The sequence below is a fragment of the Periplaneta americana genome, chromosome 5, assembly GCF_040183065.1.
Source record: "Periplaneta americana isolate PAMFEO1 chromosome 5, P.americana_PAMFEO1_priV1, whole genome shotgun sequence".
NCBI lineage: Eukaryota > Metazoa > Arthropoda > Insecta > Blattodea > Blattidae > Periplaneta > Periplaneta americana.
The window spans coordinates 65477018-65502441 of NC_091121.1; the positions used below are offsets into that span (position 1 = coordinate 65477018).

A 25424-nucleotide genomic window follows, 5' to 3' on the forward strand; every position below is an offset into this window, starting at 1 on the left:
GGCTCTGAATATCCGACTCTGCCGGCAAACAACGTGCTTCCAGCCGCCATGCGCGGCCGCACTCACGGATGAACGTCAGTTTGAAGACTCTATAGCAGAGGTCTCCAAAAAGCGTATCGTCTTTCGTGCTCTCGATGCTGCCCGCCGAACACAGTGTGCTGTAAGGCTAGAGAAGGGGAAGAGACTCGTACCTCAACAGATGGGAGCGATCAGTGGGGGATCGCGGCAACGGTGTGCTTATGTTTACAAATAATAACATCAAAATAATAAGAAATGTCATACGTTTGTATAATATTTTGACATACTATGAAGCTGGAGCGCCGTCTGTTGCTATTGACACAAGCCATTGAAAATTCAACCTCTTCTGTTCTATGGTGCCTTTCAGTGCCTGGAAATGATCTTCTCCAGTTGTATTTTGTAATTACATCTAGAAGACATTCAGACACAGTAAAATGTTCATTAACTCCTCGGATGAAAATGGCTAGGTGAGCTTTGTCATTTCTATCTGTGCTTTCGTCCAATGCAAGTGAGTAAGCTACAAACTGGTTAATTGTGGTTTCGACTTCAGATTCAATTACATTTACAATCTTGAAATTCCTTCTCTGAACTGTAATTGGAAACAATTTAATTTTCTTAAACTTTGACTTTGTTCTGGACACAGTATTTTAGTAATGTCCTGTATGCACGATTTTACAAATGATGCTTCTGTAAAGGGCTTCATTGATTTTCCAATATCCCAAGCTAGAACATAGCTAGCAAGAAGCTTTTATTGTTTAAGACTGAGGACACGTGTGTGATTTGTGTTTGTATTTTCTTATTTTACATATATCAAAATATTTGTAGGCCTACGCACTTCACCTAAAATTAAGCGAAAAACTATATGTTTGTCATGGGGAACTGAGTGTAAACGTTTTGTAATATACTGATTATTATGTATAGCGAACAGTATACAGACAGCCCCAAAATAAATTATTTTCACATGTCCAACATGCCTGTAATTGTATTATATTCTTTATAAAGAGTCTAGTAGTATCGCCGCATGTTGAATTTTAACACACCCTTAAAAATTTTCCAACAAATCAAGTATTTCACATTCTCCCCACTAACACAAAAATATTTATCTTCCTATTCATACTTGAATGTACTACGTCCATGAATAGAAGACATTGTGAAACGGTGGAACACTCCGACCAACACAGTGATAATGGCAGTCCGCCACTGCTATTCGTTCGCGCATAAACATTGAGTACAGTACAGGTGGGGATGGGTGAGGCGGAGCGCGCTCATTACGTACTGGCTTCGGTTCCGTTCAGGGGCTTACTCGCGAGTATGCTTTTGGAGACGTCTGCTCTATAGTATACCAAAATTATATTTTAATCCGGTTACTTTTCGTTCCGTAATGCATGGTTACTACTTTTTAACGGAGGTTGATCCACTTCACCATTAACCCAGTTTTAGCTGGTCAGATATGAAGTCCATAGTGTCAGAAAACTAAAGAGGCGTATACTGGTTAAAGGGTTTGGGCTACCGCTGACCCTATTATTACACAAAATATATCTAACAATTACTTTAATTTTAATTACTATGGTAAAACTAATAATACAAAATTATTACATTATGTTATATTATAAACTTTTTCTTTTGTAATTTCCTTGGGCTACCGCCGGTAGCCCCGGTAGCCCGCAAAATACGCGGCTGGCTGACGCACAATATTTTTCATAAACTTATGTTAGAGGGGGATATAATATAATAGACTGAATTGATGAGAAAGGATGAAAATTATGTCAATTTTCTGTGTATTTGTAACGCACGCTAGAATTGTTTTGATTAGAAAATTAACTTACATACTGTAGTTGTTATTCGAATGTAGGTCTACATGTGGTTGGAATGACAAGTTACATCCAACAGCTGTTACGCTTTGACAAGACAGTTCCTAAAATAACTTCCCATCTGTGAGTCCCTCGTACTTCGCGCGTCGGTCTGAAATCAATGAAGCTACGTATGCTGACGTAATGAATATGAGTTTATAGTCCTGACGTGTTTGATTCAAACAGTGCCAGAATTTAGCAAAACATAAGAAGATACATACATTGAACTTGAAGATAAATAATATTCCAGGAGAAATGTGGTAATTGTGGCTTAATTACTAGAACAATTATTGACATCCCATAACATCCTGCTCTAGATGTCACTGGGGACACATTTGTAGAGCTAATAACTAGTGAAGGACAACTAATACAAAAAGGAGGGAATTAAACTGCCAAGCTTTATTCTACGATTCTTTGGCTATGAAAATTACTTTGACAGGGTCACGGAATATAAAGGAAGATAAAAGATATCTCATACGTTTGATGAAAGCAATTCTGAACTTGTCTAAGAATACAAGAATGAAAACTGATAACTACGTGAGGACAAAGTGTTGTTCTCTTGATATTTTCTCAACATAGGCTACACCGCCGAGCAAACAGGTATGTTTTGTTCGTTCTCTGGATAAAGTGTTAAGTGGAAGGATTACATCGATTTAAAAACTGGTGTTAATGAAGACCACGTGTCTTCTTATTACGACATACGCCTTACACTTTACGAAACAGTTGAATTCATGTTGTGCATAATATTACCTTTCGCAGTTTATTTTCGTGAACTGTTATTCAAAAGACATAATTTACTCAGTGCCAAGTAAGAAGAAGAATTTTCGTGCTTTGAGTTGGACACTTTCTTTCTTTTTTCTTTCTTTCCTTCAGTTTTAGGTGCATTTACACGACCCACGCCACGCGGGCCTTACAGGGCCGCGACCTGTCGGGAGAGGAATTAAGCTATTGGATCACATACATACTTTTTTTGACCACACAAGGACATGGAGGGCCTCCTCGGATGAAGGATCAGCTCAGTGCCAGGGCCACCTCCGATACAACACAAACATTTAAGACATTACACAGCATTCACTCACACATATGAAAGGATTAAGGGAAGGATCGCCGTTCATGGCCGGACTTTCAAGAGGTACAATCCCGGCATTTGCCTGGAAATAACTGAGGAAACCATGAAAAACCTCAGTTAGGATCGAACCCCGGACCTCCCGAATGCAAGGCCAGCCCTCTACCACAGTTGGACACAAGAAGGATATTTTTTTATAATAAGAAAAGTAAATCTCTTGATTTCTTGTAGGCTACAATTTACGTAAATGTAATTAATTTTTAATAAACTTATATAAAATAGATATTTATAATCTGTAAGGTATTTGCCTTTATTTACACATTGTGCGGTTTAAGTACGCTATACTGTATATGTGTAGGCCCTAATTAATTCTTCACAAACTTACATAAAATAGCTGTACTATAAGCCTATTGTTAATTATTGTTAATGTTCATTTTATACATGAATTTTCCATTTATATTTTACTTATATTTAAACATTTGGCTTTTTGTATGCGTTAGTAATGAACTTATCACAATTGATTTATAATAATAATAATAATAATAATAATAATAATAATAATAATATTAATAATAATAATAATAATAATATTAATAATAGTAATATTATTGAACTGTTATTAGCCCCAGGCTGTTGTAAACACAATAAATATTAGTAAATAAATAAATAAAATTATTATTATTAATATTATTATTATAAGAAAGAATAAGATACATATCGGTACTCGTGCTCAGGGGGCATTCCACATAATTTTAAGACATTTTATTAAATAATAGAATAGAAAGTAAAAAAAAAAACACAGATATCACAATAATTGGAACTTTAAATTTTTACAGTAATTTTTAATTGATTTTTGGGAATTTAGCCATTATCTTCTTATAAAGCCTTGGACCGAAGTTGCTACTGTGATTATATGCTACAGTTATGGTAAATTTAGGTTCTATCAAGCATATGTTGTCTGATCTTGTGAATACAAATTAAATATAGAGTACTTCGGTTTTTATACACGAAATTCAGTAAGCCACTGTTATAAATTTGAGTTATATCAAATACTTTAAGTTCTGAAAACAACAGTTCTGAAGGATAGTCAAGAGGCTTATTAAGACATATTTAAAAGAGATATAGCCTACATACTACAACATTTATATTAGATCTTGCTTCAGTGGTTTGCTCACATGTAACAATATAGACAGTAGTCCTTAAACATATGAAACAAAGTTCACAATGAGTTCATTATATTTTCTGATTCCTTCAAATTCGTTTATGACAATTATTCTTCCTTCACCCACTTTTTCTATGACAACTTCATTTATTTTGTCTGACCTTTTTACGTGCTCCATTCTTTTTCACACCTGCTTTTAAAATGCTTCCAGTTGCTTCTCTTCACTTCGTCGTAATGTCCATATTCCTGCCCCACGCAGTGTCACACTCCAACACTCCACACAAAGCACTTCACTAATCTCTTCCTTAGTTATTTCTCTAGAGGTCCGCAGAAGATTCTCCTTTTCCTATTAAAAGCTTCTTTACCCATTGTTATTCTCCTTTTGACTTCCTGGCAGCAGCTCATATTACTGCTTGTAATACACCCCAAGTATCTGAAGCAGGGTTTAAGCCAAAGTCGCATTTGTCGTATTTTGCTACTCGACTTCTAACAATGCAACATACTTTCAATGTAAATGTACAAAAATGCGACAACCACATTGGACTTCAGAAACGAAAATGATAGCGGAGAAAATGAAATCAGAGATGTGTTTGAACTAATCTGAATTAAAATAAAATGCTAATGACATGGGCAATGTTCAAAACGATATTGAGCAATAGATGTTCAGGAATTGATTTCAAAGAGTTGTGCAACTCATGTAAGTTAAGTGAACAATTTCTTCTAATTGATTTATATAATTCCATCACATATTGTAAATTGCGAGCTAGAATTTAGTTGCATGAATCTTGTAAAAACTGGAATTAGGAACCGCATTTCAGTAAAAGAGTTAGCACTGCTACAATCAATCTCGAAGAGCCTACTAGTAAAGAATTTCAATGTTCAGAGTGCCCATAAAATAACGTACTTTCATGTGATGTAAATTAAGCAGTAATTGATTCTAAACAAATCTATGTCTAATGATTTACTTACATAAGTATATCTAGAGTGTGGTAAGATGGATTGAAAATAATAAACCTCCAAGAAAAATTTACATAACTTTGTTTCTGCATACTTTATTAATTTTATCCTTCTGTAGAATTATTTATAAGCTTAATATTGCACAAGCTTTTCGCATTTTGCACAAATATAATTTTACGTTTCTGCATTTTTTGCGACAATTATTTATTTTCTAGCTTAAACCCTGATCTGAACTTGTTCCACTGCCTCATTTCGAATTTGCAATTTACCTTTATTTATTTATTTATTTATTTATTTATTTATTTATTTATTTATTTATTTATTTATTTATTTATTTATTTTTCAGTAACTATGGCCTTCGTCTTGTTTGCATTAATTTATCTTAATCCCATACTGTGGACAGCTGTCTTTTAGCTCCAGTAGCATGTCCCTTGGTTTAATATTCTCTTCTGTTAACTATCTGTGATTCTGTTTGACAGAATAAAATGATATATGACCCATTAAAAGGTTGTTAACAAAGTCAGAATCATTCTGTATTACAGAAAAAAGTACGACAACACTCTGAAGTAATTGATTTGTCGTGCTGACTCAACTCTTGGGCTAACTGGATTTTGTTGGAATGGAATCTCAAGTCACGATACAGAAGTCTTCTAAGACTTCACACCTACATCTGTAACGTCGGACAGAGTCGGCTTGCTGATCGACTAGAACTATGTTCTACTGCAGCTCTTAGATTGAATAACACTCAGAACTAAAGAACAATATTCGGTGTGGAGTTGGCAGCATTGGTCCAGAGTTAAGGTTCGTGTCATGGCGAGTTTCCGATCAACTGCAGCAATGCAGTGCAACTGGGGAAGCTCCTTTTAAGCAGTAAGTTCAGTGCTGTAGTTTAAATAAGTTGTCGAGTCTTTTAGGTACATGTTTGATTCAATTTACAGGATTTTATTTCATTTTAAAATTGGTTCGCTTAAAGTTAAAATTTCAACTCGTATGTAAAATCCTAACATAGTCTATTTCTGCGGCTAAGAAGGCTTACGTTAAATGTATTATAAACGTCGCTAATACCAGTTATACTCATGTTATATGTAGCTGATTAAAACTTCAAACATTAGATGTCAAAAAATATAAATGAAAACCATGACATAGGATGGAACTGTTCGTAGCAAATTATGGCGCACAGTTTCTTTCGTCATTGTAGGATCATATTATTGTTGTTTAGTCAGCTGTCCGAAGACAGGTTTGAACCTCACAAGTGACACTCATGAGTAGAGACCTGCGTTTGGTTACTTTGGGCACAAGTTAGGTCTTTATTTAATTACTAGGCCCTTATTAAAAGGATAGGAATTTTCTTTTCATATGTTTAAGATCAAGTGTGCAATCTCAAGTAAAAAGATATTAACGTTATGTTTTATGTTTCTTAGAAATGTAAATTTATTTGAGAATTGTTTTTTCTTCTATTTATATAACCATAGGTAATATCACATAATAGAATCAGAACATTTTGATAACTGAGATACTCTTCTGTTTTGTCTTTTTGTCTCATTTAAACATTCATAATGTTATTTATTTCAATGATGTATGTTATTCAAAGTTAAGAAATCTTTCCACGCCGACCAAACGCTATTTCGAGAATGATGAGCGAGACTCGAAGCGTCCACACCTGTGGAGTAACGGCTAGCACGTCTGGCCGCGAAACCAGGTGGCCCGGGTTCGATTCCCGGTCGGGGCAAGTTACCTGGTTGAGGTTTTTTCCGGGGTTTTCCCTCAACCCAATATGAGCAAATGCTGGGTAACTTTCGGTGCTGGACCCCGGACTCATTTCACCGTCATTATCACCTTCATATCATTCAGACGCTAAATAACCTGAGATGTTGATACAGCGTCGTAAAATAACCTACTAAAAAAAAGACTCGAAGCGCACGAGAATGACGAGACGAGACTCGAAAGACAAATGCAACGAACACAAGTAGCGAGAGCGGCAGTTAGTTTTGTTCATCTCTAGCGGCCGGGTATCTCAGTTAGTAGAGCAACTTACCAAGGACTGGAAGGTCCCGAGTGGTGTCGGTGTTTTTCTTGTCAAAACTTCAAGAATGGCACCGAGGATCACTCAGCCTCGTATCAAATTGAGTACCTGGTCTTTTTTTTTTTTTTTGCTATTATTATACTCGCTTTAACATCTTTGGTCACATCACGAGTTAATCTTTTGAGTGAAATCCGAAGCCTGTGTACTATTGTTGAGACTGGTTCTATTGTTGTGAACTAGATGGCGTCTGTAGATGTATTACTGATTTGTTATGAATATGATTTTGGTGATGAATGATGCCGGTGATATTCAGGGATGTTGTGGACCGAATTTCCTGGCATTTGCCTTACGGTTAAGGGAAAACCCTTAAAAACCTGAACCAGGAAATTCAACTCGACCGGGAATCAAACTCGGGCTCTCTGCGTAAGAGACCAGAATGCTGACCCTTACACCACAGAGTTGGTCAGTACCGGATCTTTCTCGGCAGTAAAAAACGGTCGGAGCATAGTGTCGACCACCACACTTCTCTGAGTGAAAAAGTTAATATAAACATGTGTCCAATTTTCAGTGGGTGTGGAGATACAGCTGTTTCAATATTAAGCATAACAAGCCTTGAAAATGGTATGAAGGAACGCTAAGACAACATATTATTAATATGTACAGTAGGTGTCGCTCTTCTGAGATCGCCTGAGAGCAGCACTGTTCATAATTGGTTTAGGTAACAGTTGTTCTTAATCCCCATTTCAGTTTGGTTAATAGACCTTCGCCTCTACTGTTCTCAAACCAGGAGATCAACCGTGAAAGGAATGTACTTACTATTGCGTCATCTATTGGAGCGAAGTAGATATATAATATTATCGTTATAACGTCTGTTTAAAAACCATTCGCTCTCCAGCATGTTTTATTTCCTGTATGGAGAGATTAAAAGACCAGAAGATTAACAGTGATCTAATTTTGTAACTAGGGTAGTATAAACATGTGTGTATCAATGTTAATTTTTTGTGCTGTGACAGCGACCCAATAGAGATACGAGTATCCACGTGTGTGACCTTATGACATCTTATGACATCAACATTCATTCACAGCATTACCCCGCTCCGTTTCATTCTGCAGAGACTTTCTCGTGGTTGGAGCACACTGCACAGTACTCACACTCTCAACCATCAGCGAAGGGGAAGATGCTACTGTCCATCTTACTAACGTTCGACTAATTGACTTTCAACATAGTGAAAAATTATATTATTGAAAATATTTACTGATAATCTATATTTCGAAAGTCTATACTAAGCGTTTATATTTCATTTTATTGCTGTTTATATCAACTCGCACATTTAAAAGCTACTGAGAGCATAAGATAAATGTTTTCTCCACCGCTAGTTGTTACTCTACAACACACACAATGGGACAATCTGCACTGTGTCACTCCGCCTTGACCTTATAATACAAACTAACATTCCTTACTATTATTATTAGTTGAAAATATTGTAAGAACGACACTAAAATATACTCAATCATGTAAATGTCGAACATCTGTGTTACTGTGTTTTATATTCACTTATGTACTTTATTTAATATTTTATTTTCTTGTGTGTGCAACTTCGGGGGGTGCAGGTATAAGAGGTAACAACTACCGCACTGTTACTGACGAATTCAGGGCAAATAGAAGGGAAAGGAAATGCTTTCGCATCCTCTCAACTTGTATGAAATGTCGTTTAGTTTTCGTGACTACAAGGATGAGAATGCTCTTCCAAAATGACGGAGCTCCTGTACATTTTAGCCATCAGGCGACACATTATTTAAAACTCGACCGTTAGGTGACACATTATTTAATACTCAAGAATGGATTGGTGGTCACGCGCATTGACCTTACTCCTGTCGGTTTTTGTCTTTGAGGTGGATTAAAAGCGAAGTGTATAAAAAATAAACACAAGGACGAATTGTTCACTCGCATTAAGAATAGTGCTGCCGTCATAAAAGAACGATAAGACGGCCTGATAAGAGCATATTTACAATATTGTCAACAGAGCGGAAAAGTGCATTCATCGGTTCAAATGTATTGATGCCATGTAAGTGATAAATGTAATCATTAAGACATATTTTGTCTTTCCTTCTAGCTACTTGTAACGTTGTTATACGGTGCATTCAAACAGCTGTATCTCCAGTTATTGAAAACTGGACACATAAATATCTAACATTATACAATAGCCTATAAAGTGAAATTTAAAAATATAGCCAGCTATAATTTTTGCTCGTAGCGTTAGAATTGTTTCTATGGCGTATGAAGTTAAGATAAGCACATATATGGGCAATTCAGATGAAAACGAAAAAAAAAGAGTTACCTGTAATTTCGTATTTACGTCCTTAATAATTTTGTGAGGGATTATGAACAAATATCATATATACATAACAAGCGGGACTTGCCTGGTCATGTGATTAGCATAACAAAGCCCTTCGCTTTGGACAGCAATGTCAAAGGATACACATTGAATTCCTATTGTAGGAAGTTAGATCCCCACTTCGAAACCAGTTCCTTTGGATTTGTAGTTAGAAGCAATGCATATAATTATGTTATTTTATCACAGCAAATAGCGAAAATCCCGAACGTTTAATAGTATCACAATCTTCATGTAATAGCAAAAATCTTGTTCAGCGCCATCTCTGCTTAGTGTCGGTATGAGTAACATTTATGAAATGGTCTATGGAAAATTTTGGCCTCTTCCTGTACAGTTGTTTTCTGGGCTTCTGGAAACCTATTTTCTGTGGCCTAGCTTCTACTCATCATTTATAAAAATTTCTTCTACAGCTGTCACTTTTTATTCTTTCCTCATCTAGGTATAACCACAGTCTAGTATATACAGTCACGAAGCTCAATACGTGGGGAAATGCATCCCCTAGGATCGCTACTATCGCCTCATCAGAGACCATGCGAAACAGTATCGGCTTCGTGACTGTGTATACTAGACTGTGGCATAACTATAAAAGCGCAGCAAAGATGTGATCATTAAAATAACAAAGCTTTATTTCGTATTTTGAAATACAAAAATCTACCATACCATGATATCTCTACATTTAATACTATAAAAGAGAGAAATAAATTACAGTTAGATTCTAATCAAATACTGGTGCATTGTTGTTACTCTCAGCCTAGATCATATATACCCAGATTGCTCGGCCTTACAAGCTTTGACGGTAACAATTTTATCAGGTTTACTATGCTGCCATCTAGTTGTTACGTAAGGAGTCACGTCATAACTCCCATATGAATTGCATTAGCGACTGTACTGCCATCTCGTGTTCGTTTACGGCGGACGGTGGCAATCCTGGCGGTTGTTCTCTTCAAAGTGCAACCCATTTTAACATAGGGATGAGCAATCTGTTACATATATGATCTAGGCTCTCAATCAGGGGGAATGGTAAAGTTTTAAATTCCTGTAAGATGGATTGAACAGTTCATTCGTTTGATGACTTAATCATTCATAGTTTTCTACCTAAGGGCAGGTCTTTCACTGCAAGCCCAGCATTCTCCTATCTTCACTATTTTCTGCCATCCGAGATTACTTTTCTTCATGTTAATAACAATAGCTATTTGCGCCCCAAGCGGCCGCCCAGTTCGCCAGCCCCTCGCTATGACCTTGAAATTCATTCTTACACATCGTTCAGAATGATATCAATTTCAGAAGACAAGGAAACTATGTGGTAACTATCGTGGTGCTGCTAGATTTGTATAACTTTGTTCATAATGACCAGTCACGTGGTCATCTGAATTGAAAACGTCAATACAATATCTAGCAGAAGTTTGAGACCACCTAGATGTGACATTTTTTTAATGAATAGCAAAATTCTATCGTTCCAAGGCAAAAGGTGATGTCAATTTTTGGCGAAAATGATACTTTGCGATATGTTGTACATCCCCATGGTACCTTTATTGTGGCAAAAGATGGCATGGATATCTCTACTGTTTTTATCTCTAACCCCTTTTTATAAAACATAATTTGTATGATTTTATACAGTCGTTCAAATGTAAATGCTTGCTCTGGAAAACTGTAAGAAATATATCACATTTTGCTCTGGAGCCACAGAATTATTGATATATTTTTTAAGCTAAATAATTTTTATTGTATTTATAACATTATTACCTTATGCTAATGCAATTTCCTTCTATGCCTTTGAGGTTGAAGGACACATCCATTGTCATTTGCCCAAAACATTTCATTTGATTTTATATTCACCACCGGTACAATCACCACATGTCAGAGCCGTTGACGTAACTGAGGCGGTAAGCGAGTTTTTTTTTACTGATCCGAAACTGTGCTCGGGTGTGGGTTTGATTCCCACTGAGGCTGATTATCTGGTTTATATTTTTTTCTAGGTTTTTCACAACTGTAAGACGAATATCAGGTAAACAAATGGCAAATTCTCGCCTCATCTCGCTAAATATCATCTCCTTTTCACCAAAAACGTAGTTATTACAGCTGCGTTAAATAACAGACTAAAAACACGTACAGTATGTCAAGCATTGGGGTCTTTTACCAGTTCCTTTCTCACAAAAGGTCCTTCCAAATTCATCAGGTAATATCGCCTCTTTAAAAACATACACGAAGAGTTGTAAAGAAAACACCTAAATCAACTGCAATATTGTAAGTAAAGTAAAAATAAATTGAAGATTATCGTGAAACCTTAATTTGAGTAGAGCCTTTTTGTCAAGGAGTTGAAGCACACTTGCTTGATATTACTGTGAGAGCCTTCACTTCTCATCAGGTAATCTGTTCAGCTTATGAATTAAATCGGATATAAACAAAATGCAATCGACAGTTTCGTGATCGGCTGGCTGCGGGAGAACAGTTGCAGTATCATTCTGCATTAAATTTCCTTCATAACATAGGCTACGCTCTTGTTCTAATCTAAGGAAGCTTATATTGTGATTAATTATATCCCAACTCATATTTTAAAATGTAACTTAATTTTTATCAGCAAAACAAATTAATGAAAGCAAGTAAAAATAAATACGCCTTTATCACTAAGGCACCAGATAATACGTTAATCCAGTAGTGGAGGGAGATACGACGAAAGATCAGGTTTAATTGTAGGGATAGATAATAATAGACCTATAGAGCAAACATAAACATCTTTAATCTTTTGTATCAAATTGGCTTACGGGGGTCGGACGCAAGACTAATCCGTACACTTAGCCTTCATCGACCCATAGTGCTCCCTATGAATGTTGCAATTCCGACGGATTGCTATTGGGTGTCATTAATGAATCCGATGCTGACAGGCGGATAGTCCTGCTTCGGCCCTCCAGGACAAGAGGACATATTGAACATAGAACTCCGGGGCTCCAAGTTCTTACAACTTTTATCAGTATCGGGAACTCCTGCTAGTCCAAAGACTTCACCCTAGCCCTATTTTTAACTATGGCAGATGACCTGAAATGAACGGGAAGAAAGTGAAGTATGTTAGTGGAATGAAAGAGGAAAACGGGAGTGCTCCGAGAAAACTCCTCTACTACAGTTGTTTTATCCGCCACACTTTTCCATCATTAGGACAGGGTTTGAATCTGAGTCGCATGGATGGAAGGCCAGGTGTGTTTGTGCTGACCCAAACACGCGGCAATCAAATTTGCTTAATATTGGAAAATAGTAGAACATACAGTTTACACATAGCACACATTGTTGTATTTAAATTGTGATACAATGCGTGGCGTAAGTCTCTCCGCAACGAGGGCGATGCACTAGTACATTCACTTATACTCAGTTACATTAGGAACGAATTCCGCTAAACTTAGCGACGTATATATGCGTACTAAATTATTACCTGCTCTAGGTCAAGGCCCGCACCGCTGCTCCCTCGTCTTATCTTAGTGCTGCCAAACTAAGCACTCCCACGCGCCTCTGAGTTTACTGCGGATAGACTTTTGCCACGCAAAGTTACCTATCTTCGCTGTAGTGTAGGATGTACCAATAGAAAGATTATTGAAATAGTATAAAAACATTTTGCTGTGCATTTCAATAGTATATTACAATACAAGGTTGGGAAGTGTTTTTTACAAAATCGAGGAAAAGTTTAAAACACGAGTAGAGCGAGTTTTTCAATTTCCAATATTTTGTAATGCATTTCACAAACGTATATTGTACAACATTTTTTTTCACGATCGTATTTTTAAAATTGCAAATACAATATATTTTGCACTGAACATTTAGAACAATATTATTCCAAAGTCTTCGCAAAACTACATTGTAATGGTAACTAAGTAACAATAAGTGCACTGTGAAGGATCTATTTCAGTATACTTTTTTGTTATGAAGAATGGTTTCCCTAGCAACAAGTTTCTGTGTGGGAATTCTAACTTTCAAGGCCTAACAACAATAGCTGTAAATACAGCAAAAAAAAAAAAAAAAAACACGATCGTGCAAAAAAGTATTTTTGTCTTTTGAAATTTTTATTGTCAACATTGTTTTTGCAGGTCACTTTCTGATTGCAGTATTTACCTCTGTATAGAAAAATTGTTGTATTAGTACCCAAGGGCAGGCTTTGTGTTGGATACATTTTTTTTTTGCACGCATCAGTACTTGTAATATCCAGCGATGTTACCACATTTTTAGTTCTAAGATTATCTCTATACACTTATTTTTATACCGACATCAGTACACTGATTTCTAACATCACCACCCACAATGAATAAATCTTAAGCAATAAGATATATTGAATCAAAATTTGAGTTAAAATTGGTGACTTTTCTATCGTCATCAAGCAACTTAAGATATGACAATGTTGTTATTTACTCCACGTGGCGCTGATATCAGCACGTCAACCAATTGCTAACGCATCATTGGTTGACTATGTTACCGCTCCTTGTGATTGGAGCAGCATCTGAAAAGGCTTAATCGATAAACAAACTCTTATCTTATCTTTACAAAGGAAAGCGTCATCTTTGACACTGCACTGGCTGGGTTAAGTCGGAGCGTTCATTTAATACCCAGGCGGTGTCAAAGAGGGCGCTTTCTTTTGAATAGATGAGGGTTTGTTTATTGATTAGGCCTTCTCAGATGCCTCTCCAATCACAAGAAGCGGTGACATATATCTACCAATGAAGCGTTAGCAGTGTAATTGGCGCTCTCTTCTCTACTCCACGTGGAGTAAAAACCAATGTTGTATCTGGAATTAATTGATGTCGATAAAAAAAGTTAGTACTGTTCTCCAACCAGGAGATCAACCGTGAAAGGAATGTGCTTACTATTGCGTCATCTATTGGAGCGAAGTAGATAGATAATATTATCGTTATAACGTCAGTTTAAAAACCATGCGCTATCCTGCATATGTTATTTCCTATATGGAGGGATTGAAAGACCAGGAGATTAACAGTGATCTAATTTTGTAACTAGGGTAGTATAAATATGTGTGTAACAATGTTATTGTTTGTGCTGTGAAAGCGAGCCAATAGAGATACGAGTACCCACGTGTGTGACCTTATGGCATCTTATGACATCAACATTCATTCACAGCATTACCCCGCTCCGTTTCATTCTGCAAAGACTTTCTCGTGGTTGGAGCACAGTAAGTTAATTTTATCTTCAGTTTTAATTAAAAGTAATCTTATAGCTTAAAATTTATTCACTATGATTGGTAGTGATAGAAATTAATGTAGTAATGTCGGTATAAAAATAATTGCAACCAGGAACATTCCTGCAAAGAAAATGTGACTACAATGCTTAACATTAAAAGTATTTATGCGTTCGAAAAAAAAAAAAAAAACATATCCAACACAAAGCCTTCAGTCTGGAATATACATACTTTCAGAGGATTACGATGGTGGCCTTATCAAATCTAGCAAGATTAACAGTCTACATAATGCGCAAGTAGTATTATTCTGGCCATGTGTCAGCATGAAAAATTCTATCGCTTTTGTCAGTGCCGGAAAAACACAAGAGATGTGTAGCTGTGCCCTTTGAAATAAAATTAAAACTGCACTTCTCTGTCGGAAATCGAACCGGAATGCTCTTGATTTATAGAGAGAAACTTGACCGTTACAAAATAATTATATTACATACAATGAATAGTCACTACAGAACAGTTCAAAAATCTCAATATACAGAAAACTATATTTTCCAAATATTTCTAAGGAAACAACGATATTTTTGATCACCGCCACCTATGTTGGATCCTTGTAGCGTCATTATTATTTACATTTGCATGACGAGTGCACGCTCAGTCACGTGGGCGTCCGGCCTGAAAACGTGAGTACAGACATCTTTTTTATTGTTAGTTGAACTAAAGTAAAGCTATAAATTCAGACTTATGTTTTATACATGTTCTATAAATTTAGTCATTTTCTTGTTGTAAAGAAACTGCTTCGAAAGGTATGCGTCACGTTTTGAACTCAAAAGTTTTCTGTGGAAATATGTAATGAGAAACGCTCCTGATTTATAGACTCACCCGCTAAGCAGGACATTGACGTTCCCGTGGAGCGAGGGGCCAGCTCGGGCCCCGGTGAATGACGTCATGTTATTGTTGACGATATAGCCATCGGATTGCGCCGCGGCCAGGACCGCCAGGCGTTTCATCGACATGGCATAGCGTTATAAGACATTACACAAGTCACTTCCAGCTGCTCGACCGATGTCATGTTTATTGTTACTGGGGCTCATGACTGGGCCCCACGAACCGCTCTTAATCTGTCAGGGGGTGTAGTAAATTTGAAGAATCTCCGGAAATCTTCATGGTTAGTCTGGGATTCACTTGAAATTCTTCAATTTTACACAATCACATAAAGAAGACAGCACAAACAAGTCTTCTACTGCTACGAACAATTTCGTGTGTCGTATGAATGCACATGTTTCCGGGAAGGGTTATTTTATTGTGAAAAATTAACAATTTTTACTGTAATTTGAAGAAAATTCCATTTTAGCGGCATCATACACGCCCTCCTGCGGAAAACACACGAAACTGAGATATACCAACTGTTCAGTTACGACCCAGCACCGCCTCCGCGATGATGTCACTCTCTACTCCAAGTCAGGATCATGGTAAAAGAATATGTAATCACCTTATCGGTCAGCCGTCAATAAGACACACACGTGGCGCTCGCATAGCCGCGGCGTTGTATTGTTACGTCAGTCCGCGGCTGGCACGAAGTGAGCTGGCTGCAAGGAATTAACTGGAGGCACAGCAGAAGATAGGTCGACCGTCCACAGTCACGTAACACAATCACGCAACTCCGAAACGTGACGTCAACACGCGGGGCGTGGCCTATATTGACAGCATCACGTGACTCCGGACCTGGTTGAAATATGCAAAAGAATATTTTATTAGCGATGGATATTGGTTCTTTTGGGCAGTATATACAGGGTGTGGCAATGTGTACTCGGCAGCACGCGACGCTAGAGCGAATCCACTTCAAGTAAGTTAAGAGTTTCTTTGTTTTCTGATTTCATCTTGGTTCTGGTCTGGTGGCTGTGAGTGAATGAGAATGTGTTAACTGTAGAGAGGTTTGTGTGTACACATTACGTAACAGAATTTCTTTCTTACATACCAGTTGTAACGAAGATTATCTAATTCTTACTCCTCAGGAACGTTCGTTAGTATACCCGGTTGAAGTCGATGTTGTTGTTGCTTAGTTAACTAGGCCAGGAGATAATGGGATAGGATGTTCAGTCCCTTCCCCCCTCCATTGCATACATCGCTGACCCAATTCTTTCCTCACTATAACTACTTTCTCTCTTTCTCTTCTCATTTCTGATTTGATTATTCTCTTCTTCTCTTTCCTATAGGCCTACTTCTCGGTCTCTTTCCAGTCCACTTTAGTAACATTTCTTGAACGCATCCTCACATTTTTCAATCGTATCTAATATCTCTAAAATATTAATAATTTCCCATAATTATTCTGAATTTAATTTCCTCTTGAGTGTCACTTATTTGTTACTGTTGCTTCAAAGTATTTGAATTTTTCCATCTTTTCAAAAGATAATTTTTCTGTTTTTATATTTCCATTTCGTGTTGTGTTCTGGTCATGAGACATAATCATATTTTTTCGGAATTTATTTCGAAACCCATCTTCTTACTTGCTTCAAGTAAAATTCCTGCATTTTCACTAAAGGTTTGTGGATTTTCCCGTAACATTCACGTCATTCGCATAAACAAACAGCTGATGTAAACCATTCAATTCCAAACCACTTCAACCACTTACAGATATAATTTTTCTGTCGCAAAGTGAGAAATTCGGAAACTAATTTAATTGAAACTCTTCTTAAATTTTTTTCTGACGAGTAAATTACTACAAAAACCTAGCTGGCAATATAAAATATGATACAAAATTTGGTTGAAAAATGCCATAACATATTCAGTTATATCGCCACCACCACCACCACCACCACCACCACCACCACCACCACCACCGTATTTTATATAGGCTTATGTTGCCTGTTTTTCTTCATGGAATTTAATCTTTATCGTGTGTCTATTATAGTTCTGTAGCTTTCAACTCCTCTTCTCTATGGTCTTCCTGATTTTCTCTTTTCCCCTTGGTTTTTTATCTCTTGCTATTCTAACTGACCTACTGTTTTTCATTCTATTGTTATGATTAGGCCTGCGCCTTTTTTCATTAACAAATTTTGCTATTTAGGTATATCTTATACGATACATTCGTTTTGCATGTCTTTTTTTTTAACTCTATCGATCTTGTTTTTCCAAATAGGCCTATTACTCTTAGTGTAAGTTATTCATTTAACCTCCTAGTTTCTCCTCGGTCACTTTTATTTCGTTACGCGTTCCCCTGTGGCATCTACACAACTGCCTTCGTATGGCAGGATTACGAACAGTCAAGTACTGCCATTAGTTAAAAAATCGTTTGCTACAATAAGTCATACGTTACTCTAGTGGCAGATTAGTACAAGTTTAGAGTCAAAAAGTAACCGAACATGTGTAGATATCATTGTTGCAAATGACACGTAACCATTTACACAACACCACCTTCAAAGTACGCCCCCTGGACAGTGACGCATTTCTGCCAGCGTTCATACCACTTCTCGAAACATTCCTGCAGCCTATCTTTGGTCACTTCCCGCAGAGCGCGCATCGCATGAATTTTCACCTCTTCGGCTGACGCAAACCGCCGACTCTTGAGTAGGGATTTGACCTTTCGAAATTGGTAGAAATCTGCTGCAGTAAGATCTGGAGAACATGGTGGCTGTGAAAGGACAGGTATTTTGTGTTGTCCGAGTAATTCGCTTACCAAGAGCGACCGATGTGCTGGGGTATTGTCATGATTGTCCTTGTCACAAATTGGATTTTTTTTCGTCGAACTGCATCACTAAGACGTCGAAGAATTACAACATAGTTCTCCTTACTGGCAGTTAGACCCTCAGGAATAAATTCGAAATGTACGAGAGACTGAATATCGAAGAACACTTCAGGCATTACTTTTCCCTTTGATCGGTAGGCACACTGAATCTATACGCCTACAGAGTAGGCCACGTACCACACGGATGAGGCAGAAAAGTTGCCTATAGAGCTGGCGTTGCCACCCGAAGTTCGGGTATTTTCTGACTCTACTAGCATATCGTCGTTGTTCCTGCAATAACTCCTATGTGACATGTTTATCGATTTTCAGGTTTTTGCTCTATTAAATAACTTAAATAGTGATACAGCAAATAATAAAATATCTTATATGTAATTATATTTCTTTGTTACGAAAATGTAAGCACTCACAGTGTCCTATATACGGCTGCCATAGGATGAATAAATGTGTTTTTTCTTACTACTGAAAAATGTTATATTTTGCACATAGGAGTTATTGCAGGAAAAACGACGATATTAGATTATGCTAAGTGTTAATATTAATTCATTATGATGATGGTCGAAGATTGTCCGCCATCTTGGTTCTGTGGATAGAGTATGTGCTTCTCATTCAGGAGATCCGGGGTTCGATTCCCGGTGTGGGCAGTGGAAGATATTTATTTCCGTCTACGGACTGGCGGTTGGTCCCTTGTCACATGCTGTCCTGTGGTGTCTCAGCGTGCTGACCACACAATCGGGGTGGGGGGGGGACAGACAATTTGTGCTTGCCTTATACCAATATGCTCTCCCCTAATCCACATTGGATTGTAAGTTGGAGATGGGGGAGATAAAAAAAAGTGGTTGTTGGTTTTGTGTTCTATGATGGGTATGAAATTAATTAAAAATCATTATGCATTTTGTGTTATTAAGAATTATTTTATTTGCACTCTTTGTGCTGTGTTTTGGGCCGAATCGGCCCGCTGCCGCTATGGAGCAATGATATGTTGCTGGTCGCATCGGCACACTCCCGTTAAGGACAAAAATGCGTGTAGACTGTAGACTGTTATAGAAATGGTAACGGGCATTTTTCCCTTATACTTGTCTACTTGTGCTTGTAAATAAAAATAAAAAGGGTAAGTGTTATAATAATTAGTGTGCAGGTCTGATTGAAGATGACGTGTCAAGCACGTGTTCCATCAGCGCAACCAGAATAGTCTATTGAAATGCAGCTTTTAAGTTACTTTTGTGAACAGCTTTTCGACGCCTTGCAGTTCAAATTATTTAATGGCATACAGAACATATGCTACTTGTCACTTTTCTTTTACAGACTTGTGACGAATGTTTTTGAAGTCCGAAAGTGTTGCAACACCACAGATGACGCCAACTTTTCGTCTTTAATTTAGGCATATTGAACACTTAAAACTTACAATGACATAACAGATCAAAATCGCCGTCTAAACTGAAGGGAAAAGTTACAATGACAGAACAGAACAGAATCACCTTCTAAACTGAAGGGAAAAAGTTGCGCTGAGATTATGAGAGGAACAAAAAAAAAAACTCTCACGTGAAATCTATTAGCGTACAGTTGAGCGGATGTCGCAACATCTAGCATTTGTCATATCGATCGCCAAGCGCGCGTGTGGATGTCTGGTATGAGCGCGTGACGTAATACACTGCAAGCGACTTTGATCCTTAATGGCAACATTTGCAAATCTGGTTTATTTAATATTTCCCAAAATATTAGAGATCCCATCATAAAATTTTTGTAATAGATTAAGAAATTGTTTATCTCACCGTAAAAAATAGAGCATGGTAAAAAAATATTCGATTTTAAAATATTAACATTTCTTTATTTTACTGTAAGTTTTAATACATCCTCGAAGTAAAAATCCATAATAACTCAGAAGTAAGTTTAAATACAGTGGATACAAAAAGTATTTGCACACCCTTATTTGTTCAATGTTCAAAGAAATAATAACGATGATTTTCTGAATACAATTTTAATAAGTAACAGCATGGAAAGAACGATTTATATAATCAAGAAAAATTGCTTGTAGTTACGAAATACAACTACTATAAAAACTACATTTTTAGATGTCAAAAAAATTATTTGCACACCCAGTAAATAAAATAATAAATTCAAGCAAACTAGAGAAATCTCTTTCAGTATTTTGTGTGCAATCCATTGGCTTTAACCACGGCTTCTAGTCTTCGTGGCATGGAGTGCACTAACTTTCTTGTTGTATCGGGAGGAATTTTAGTCCATTCTTCCATAAGAGCATTATGGAGATCTGTCTTGTTTGATATGCGGTGTTTTCTGATTTCTTTGCCCAATAAGTGCCCCAAATTCTCAATTGGATTCTGAACAGGTGATTGAGGTGGGGTCACAAGCCTTCTGGGTGTGTTATACAACAACCACATCTTTTGTTATGTGAGCAGTGTGCTTGGGGCCGTTGTCTTGTTGGAAATAATAATTTTCACTGACATCCAATTTTTCTGCGCTAGGTGGTAAATTATGGCGCAACAGCTCTATATACATTCTGGAATGCATTATTCCATCAGTTATTGCTAAATTTCCCACCCCAGAGGATTCCATGCAACTCCAAACCAAGATATGATCACCACTGTGACTGTAAGATTTTTCTTTTTCAGTTCCTGATTAGGTCTCCGCCACACTGACTTTCTTCCATCAGAACCAAATAGATCGTACTTGCTCTCGTCGGAAAAAAATATCCTTGTCCCAAAATTCCAGGGCCTTATCTCTGTATTCTTTAGCGAAATCCAACCGTTTCTTCCTATTAGCTTTTTACTCGGAGTTCGGCCATGGAATTTAGCACTATGCAAAACATTCCTGATAGTCTGAGGGCTAACCTGATTGCCCGACGTTGTAGAAATGTCAGCAGCTAAGGTTACAGAGCTTCGGAATGGATCTTTGATGACAGTGTAGATTATTTGGTGTCTCTCCCTAACTGTAAGAATCTTTGACCTTCCTGTTCGCAGTTTATTGTCTGTTGTTCCAGTCTCCTCGTACTTCTCGCACACATAACGCACAGTGGAAAAAGGCAGGGACGGTAACTGTGGCCTTGCGAAATTTGAAAACATTTCTATCCGTACAGACTCTAATAGGTCTTGTGCTTTAGGACTCATGTCGCTTATTGATGTTCTATCCTTCAATATATATACTAATCCCTAATATAACATCAAAATACTTCATTGGATGGGATTCACCCAATAAAATAGGACTTATCCATTGAGAGTTTTAATGTGCAAATACTTTTTTTACTACACGAAATTGAAGTTTTCTGATTCTTATTTCAATTTGTAGCTGTAAGCAATTCTTATCAAGTACATAGCTCTTAATTTTACTACTGTTACCTATTACAATTCAATTTATAAAATTTTCCTTGATATTTATTTAAATATTAAAAAAAAAAAACATGGGTGTGCAAATACTTTTTGTATCCACTGTATATAGAGTCATCATTGTATTGGCACAATTTTTACGTTGATACAATGAAGCATGTCATTTTAATAATATTTTTAACAATAGTCTACATATTAACTCTCCAAATATTTCACCCTTCATTACTTTTCAAGCATTGGTGAGATGAAGTTCATATTAGATCATTTAACTATTTATTATTATGACATTCATTTACTAGAATATTGAAAAAATCCAGAACCTGACGTTACAAATTTTAAAATTTTGTATGGAATGACCCAGTTGGGATTTGCAACCAGGTTTTCGTACTCGTATACAGTATACCCTCTCATCTACAGTTCTTTTCTTTTTCGACTTTTCAAAGACGATTTCGTCTTGATGATTTTGGAACTTTCCTGTCTCAGTTTAGCTAATTTCTGACCTATGAAACAAAACTTCCATTAATTCATAAATAGTGGAACACGTTGTTCGTGTCAAGACATATTATTCAAAATCCACTGAAATAGAAATTTATTGTCCTGTTTTTACATCTGCATGGCTCAGTTTTACTTGTTGGAGGCAACAGTGTTTGCGTTTTCCCGTATAAATTACTCAATGTTTAATTGAGGGGATCAGCGCAACAGTGGTCTAAGCCACATTTAAAAATGTAGAAAAATCGAGTTACTTACTTACTTACTTACTTATTTACTTACTGGCTTTTAAGGAACCCCGGAGGTTCATTGCCGCCCTCACGTAAGCCCGCCATTGGTCCCTATCCTGAGCAAGATTAATCCAGTCTCTATCATCATATCCCACCTCCCTCAAATCCATTTTGATATTATCTTCCCACCTATGTCTCGGCCTCCCCAGAGGTATTTTTCCCTCCGGCCTCCCAACTAACACTCTGTATGCATTTCTGGATTCGCCCATACGTGCTACAGGTCCTGCCCATCTCAAACGTCTGGAAGAAAAATCAAGTTAAAGTTATATAATTGTGGTTTTTCATAGAATTCGAACAATCAAATGTTGTTGGTAGTGGTGTGTTGTGTGATGCTTAGTCAACGTAACTACTATGTTATATAATCTTTTATGAAAAACTTTTGGATATATTATAGATTTTATTATGATCCTACAACACTTTTTCTCGGTTGGACCACTGTTACACTGAAATTTGTTCGCGTGTAAGAAAAGATAAGAAATTTGTTGGAATAAATGTTGGGCTTTTAACATGTAATGAAACAGTGTCTAATTCTAACAGTTTCGTGTGTTACAATGCTTTTCACAATAACTTTCAATTATTGAGGAGCCCAGTGCCAGAGAGATTAATCCCAAATGTATTGCATAATTTTTATGACTTTTAAACAGCTCATGCTATATTTTTATCTGCTTTAAAACTTCTAAAAAAAAAGGGGAGTATCCTACATCCAGTGAAGTTATAGAAATTCATTCTTGTAGGGTGAAATTATTTTTCTCAGATTTTGTCATTTGTGGGAGGGTCCTTTAATTTTCATTATTATTATTATTATTATTATTATTATTATTATTATTATTATTATTATTATTATTATTATTATTATTATCCTATACATAATCAGGTAAGTCAAAGAGACCTTCTTCATCCTCCACATTTTCTATTTGAGCTTCCCCAGAAATCACACTAATATACTAAAGTATGTTTTTATATTGACTTAATCTGTTTACTATGCATTGTATATTTTTGTTTAGCATAACTGATGAATTGTATGTGCTGTAAATTGAATAGTATACTGTATAGGTCAACTGATGAATTGTTTAAGCTTATAAATTTAATTAATCTACTTCATATGAATTGTAGAATTTTGTATAGCTTAACGAAAATAAGTTTGTAAATTGAACTAATTTGATTGTATAGTTTGGCTGATGAACTGTATATGCTTTTAAAATGATTACTAGTCTGTATAGCTCTACTGATGAATTGTATATAGGCCTACTGTAAATTGAATGGCAGTCTGTATAGCTCAATTGATGAATTTTATATGCTGTAAATTGTATAGTAGTCTGTATAGCTCAACTGATAAATTGTTTATGATTATAAATTGAATTAATCTACTTGATATTAATTGCACAAATTTGTATAGCTTAATGAAAGTATGCTACTTTGTATTGTATTGTATATTTCTGTATAGTTTTGTCCGATGAATTGTATATGCTTTGAATTGAATAGTAATCTATATAGCTCTATTGATAAATTGTTTGTGTTTGTAATTTGAAGTACTTTGCATGATATGTATTATCAATTTCTGTATATCACAACTGGTTGAATTGTTTATGCCTTAAATTTAATTAACTTACTTGTTTTGTATTATACATATAGCTCAACTGATAAATGGTCGTTTGCGTTTGTAAATTTAATAATCTGATTGGCTATGTATTGTATACTTTTAGTAGAGCCATCGATGTAGCTCAGTCGGCAGACTCGCTGGGCTGCTGGGGCTTGGGTTGGATCCCCCTTTGGTATTTGGTTTCTTCCGAGGTTTTCCACAGCCGTGGGGCTGAAGCCGGATGGTCTATGGCGAGTCCTTGGCATCAACCCCTTTGATTAGATTACCCCCCTTTGATTTGATTACCTGGTTGGGTTTTTCCGAGGTTTTCCCCAAACCAAAAGGCAAATGCCGGGTAATATTTTGGCGAATCCTCGGACCTCACCTCATCTCACTACATCTCGCCAAAATACTGTAAAAATTGCACAAAATTGTAAAAATTGTAGAAAATTGCTAAATTGTAAAACTATAAAAATTTGTAAAAATTGTAATTGTAATATTGTAAAATTTTGACTTGTTTCACATCTTAAAGCTTCATTGCTCATGTAAGATCTATGGAATAAAATAAATGAACGAATGAATGAATGAATGAACGAATGAATGAATGAATGAATGAATGAATGAATGAATGAATGAATGAATGAATGATGAACAGCAGAACATATTTCGAAAGGTCACAAATATCCTTAGCTTTATTTGGATTTACTGGCCTTGGTTTGCAATATTTTTGTGTCAAATTCACATGTTGTAGATGAAGAGTGTGTTTATCTTTTCTCTTTAGTCCATTAACAATATTTACATAACTATTCGTGTGACTTGATACTGACTTTTCATTGGCTGTTTGGAGTTGGACTAACGTTGCACTCAAACACAAAGGATATTCTTTTAGGGAAAAGATTACATACTTCGTAACAAGCTATACAATGGTGAATTAGTCTTTTCCATTTCGTAGGGAGATAGTTTACGTCAAAATCTACAGATTGAGTCAATATTTAATTTTTCGCATTGGGGAGGGTTAGACCACTGTTGCGCTGACCCCCTCATTTATTGTTTATATTTCAGTAAGTAATAACTTGCAATTAACATTTCATTCTGATTTATGGTTTTGACAATAACAACAATCTGCTGAGATAAGATGTGCCTGCCGATATTCACTGACTGGACGCCGGTAATAATTGTAGCATACCGAGTCAGAGTTGGAAGCGTAATCACTCGCTAATATTAATGTTCGGCCACTATGCTGCGTTTGTAAACGTATTGATCTCGATATTTGCATCCTTGTAATTCATACGATGAATGAAAAATTAAATAGGAAATCCATGTGTGGCATTTTGTGTCAGTGAGTGCATTAAAGTT

The 25424-nt window shown here is 36.4% G+C and overlaps 2 protein-coding genes across 7 annotated transcripts in view; one reads left to right on the plus strand and one right to left on the minus strand.

Moving 5' to 3' along the window:
- The window catches only part of fdl (fused lobes), a 335607-nt gene that overhangs the window by 200715 nt on the left and 109468 nt on the right, over window positions 1-25424 (plus strand). The window contains exon 1 of one of the 5 annotated variants that reach the window (XM_069825927.1): window positions 16265-16473. The exons of the other annotated variants lie outside the window; for them this stretch is intronic. The gene's annotated coding sequence lies outside the window, so the exon portion shown is untranslated. Of the gene's footprint in view, window positions 1-16264; window positions 16474-25424 lie in introns of those variants that run through there. 5 annotated transcript variants of the gene reach the window in all.
- Window positions 1-25424, minus strand: part of s-cup (stanley-cup) — a 340619-nt gene that overhangs the window by 102132 nt on the left and 213063 nt on the right. Inside the window, exon 1 of one of the 2 annotated variants that reach the window (XM_069825935.1) lies at window positions 15510-16220. The exons of the other annotated variant lie outside the window; for it this stretch is intronic. Coding sequence (XP_069682036.1) covers window positions 15510-15643 — 134 coding nt within the window. The 5' untranslated portion in view covers window positions 15644-16220. Of the gene's footprint in view, window positions 1-15509; window positions 16221-25424 lie in introns of those variants that run through there. 2 annotated transcript variants of the gene reach the window in all.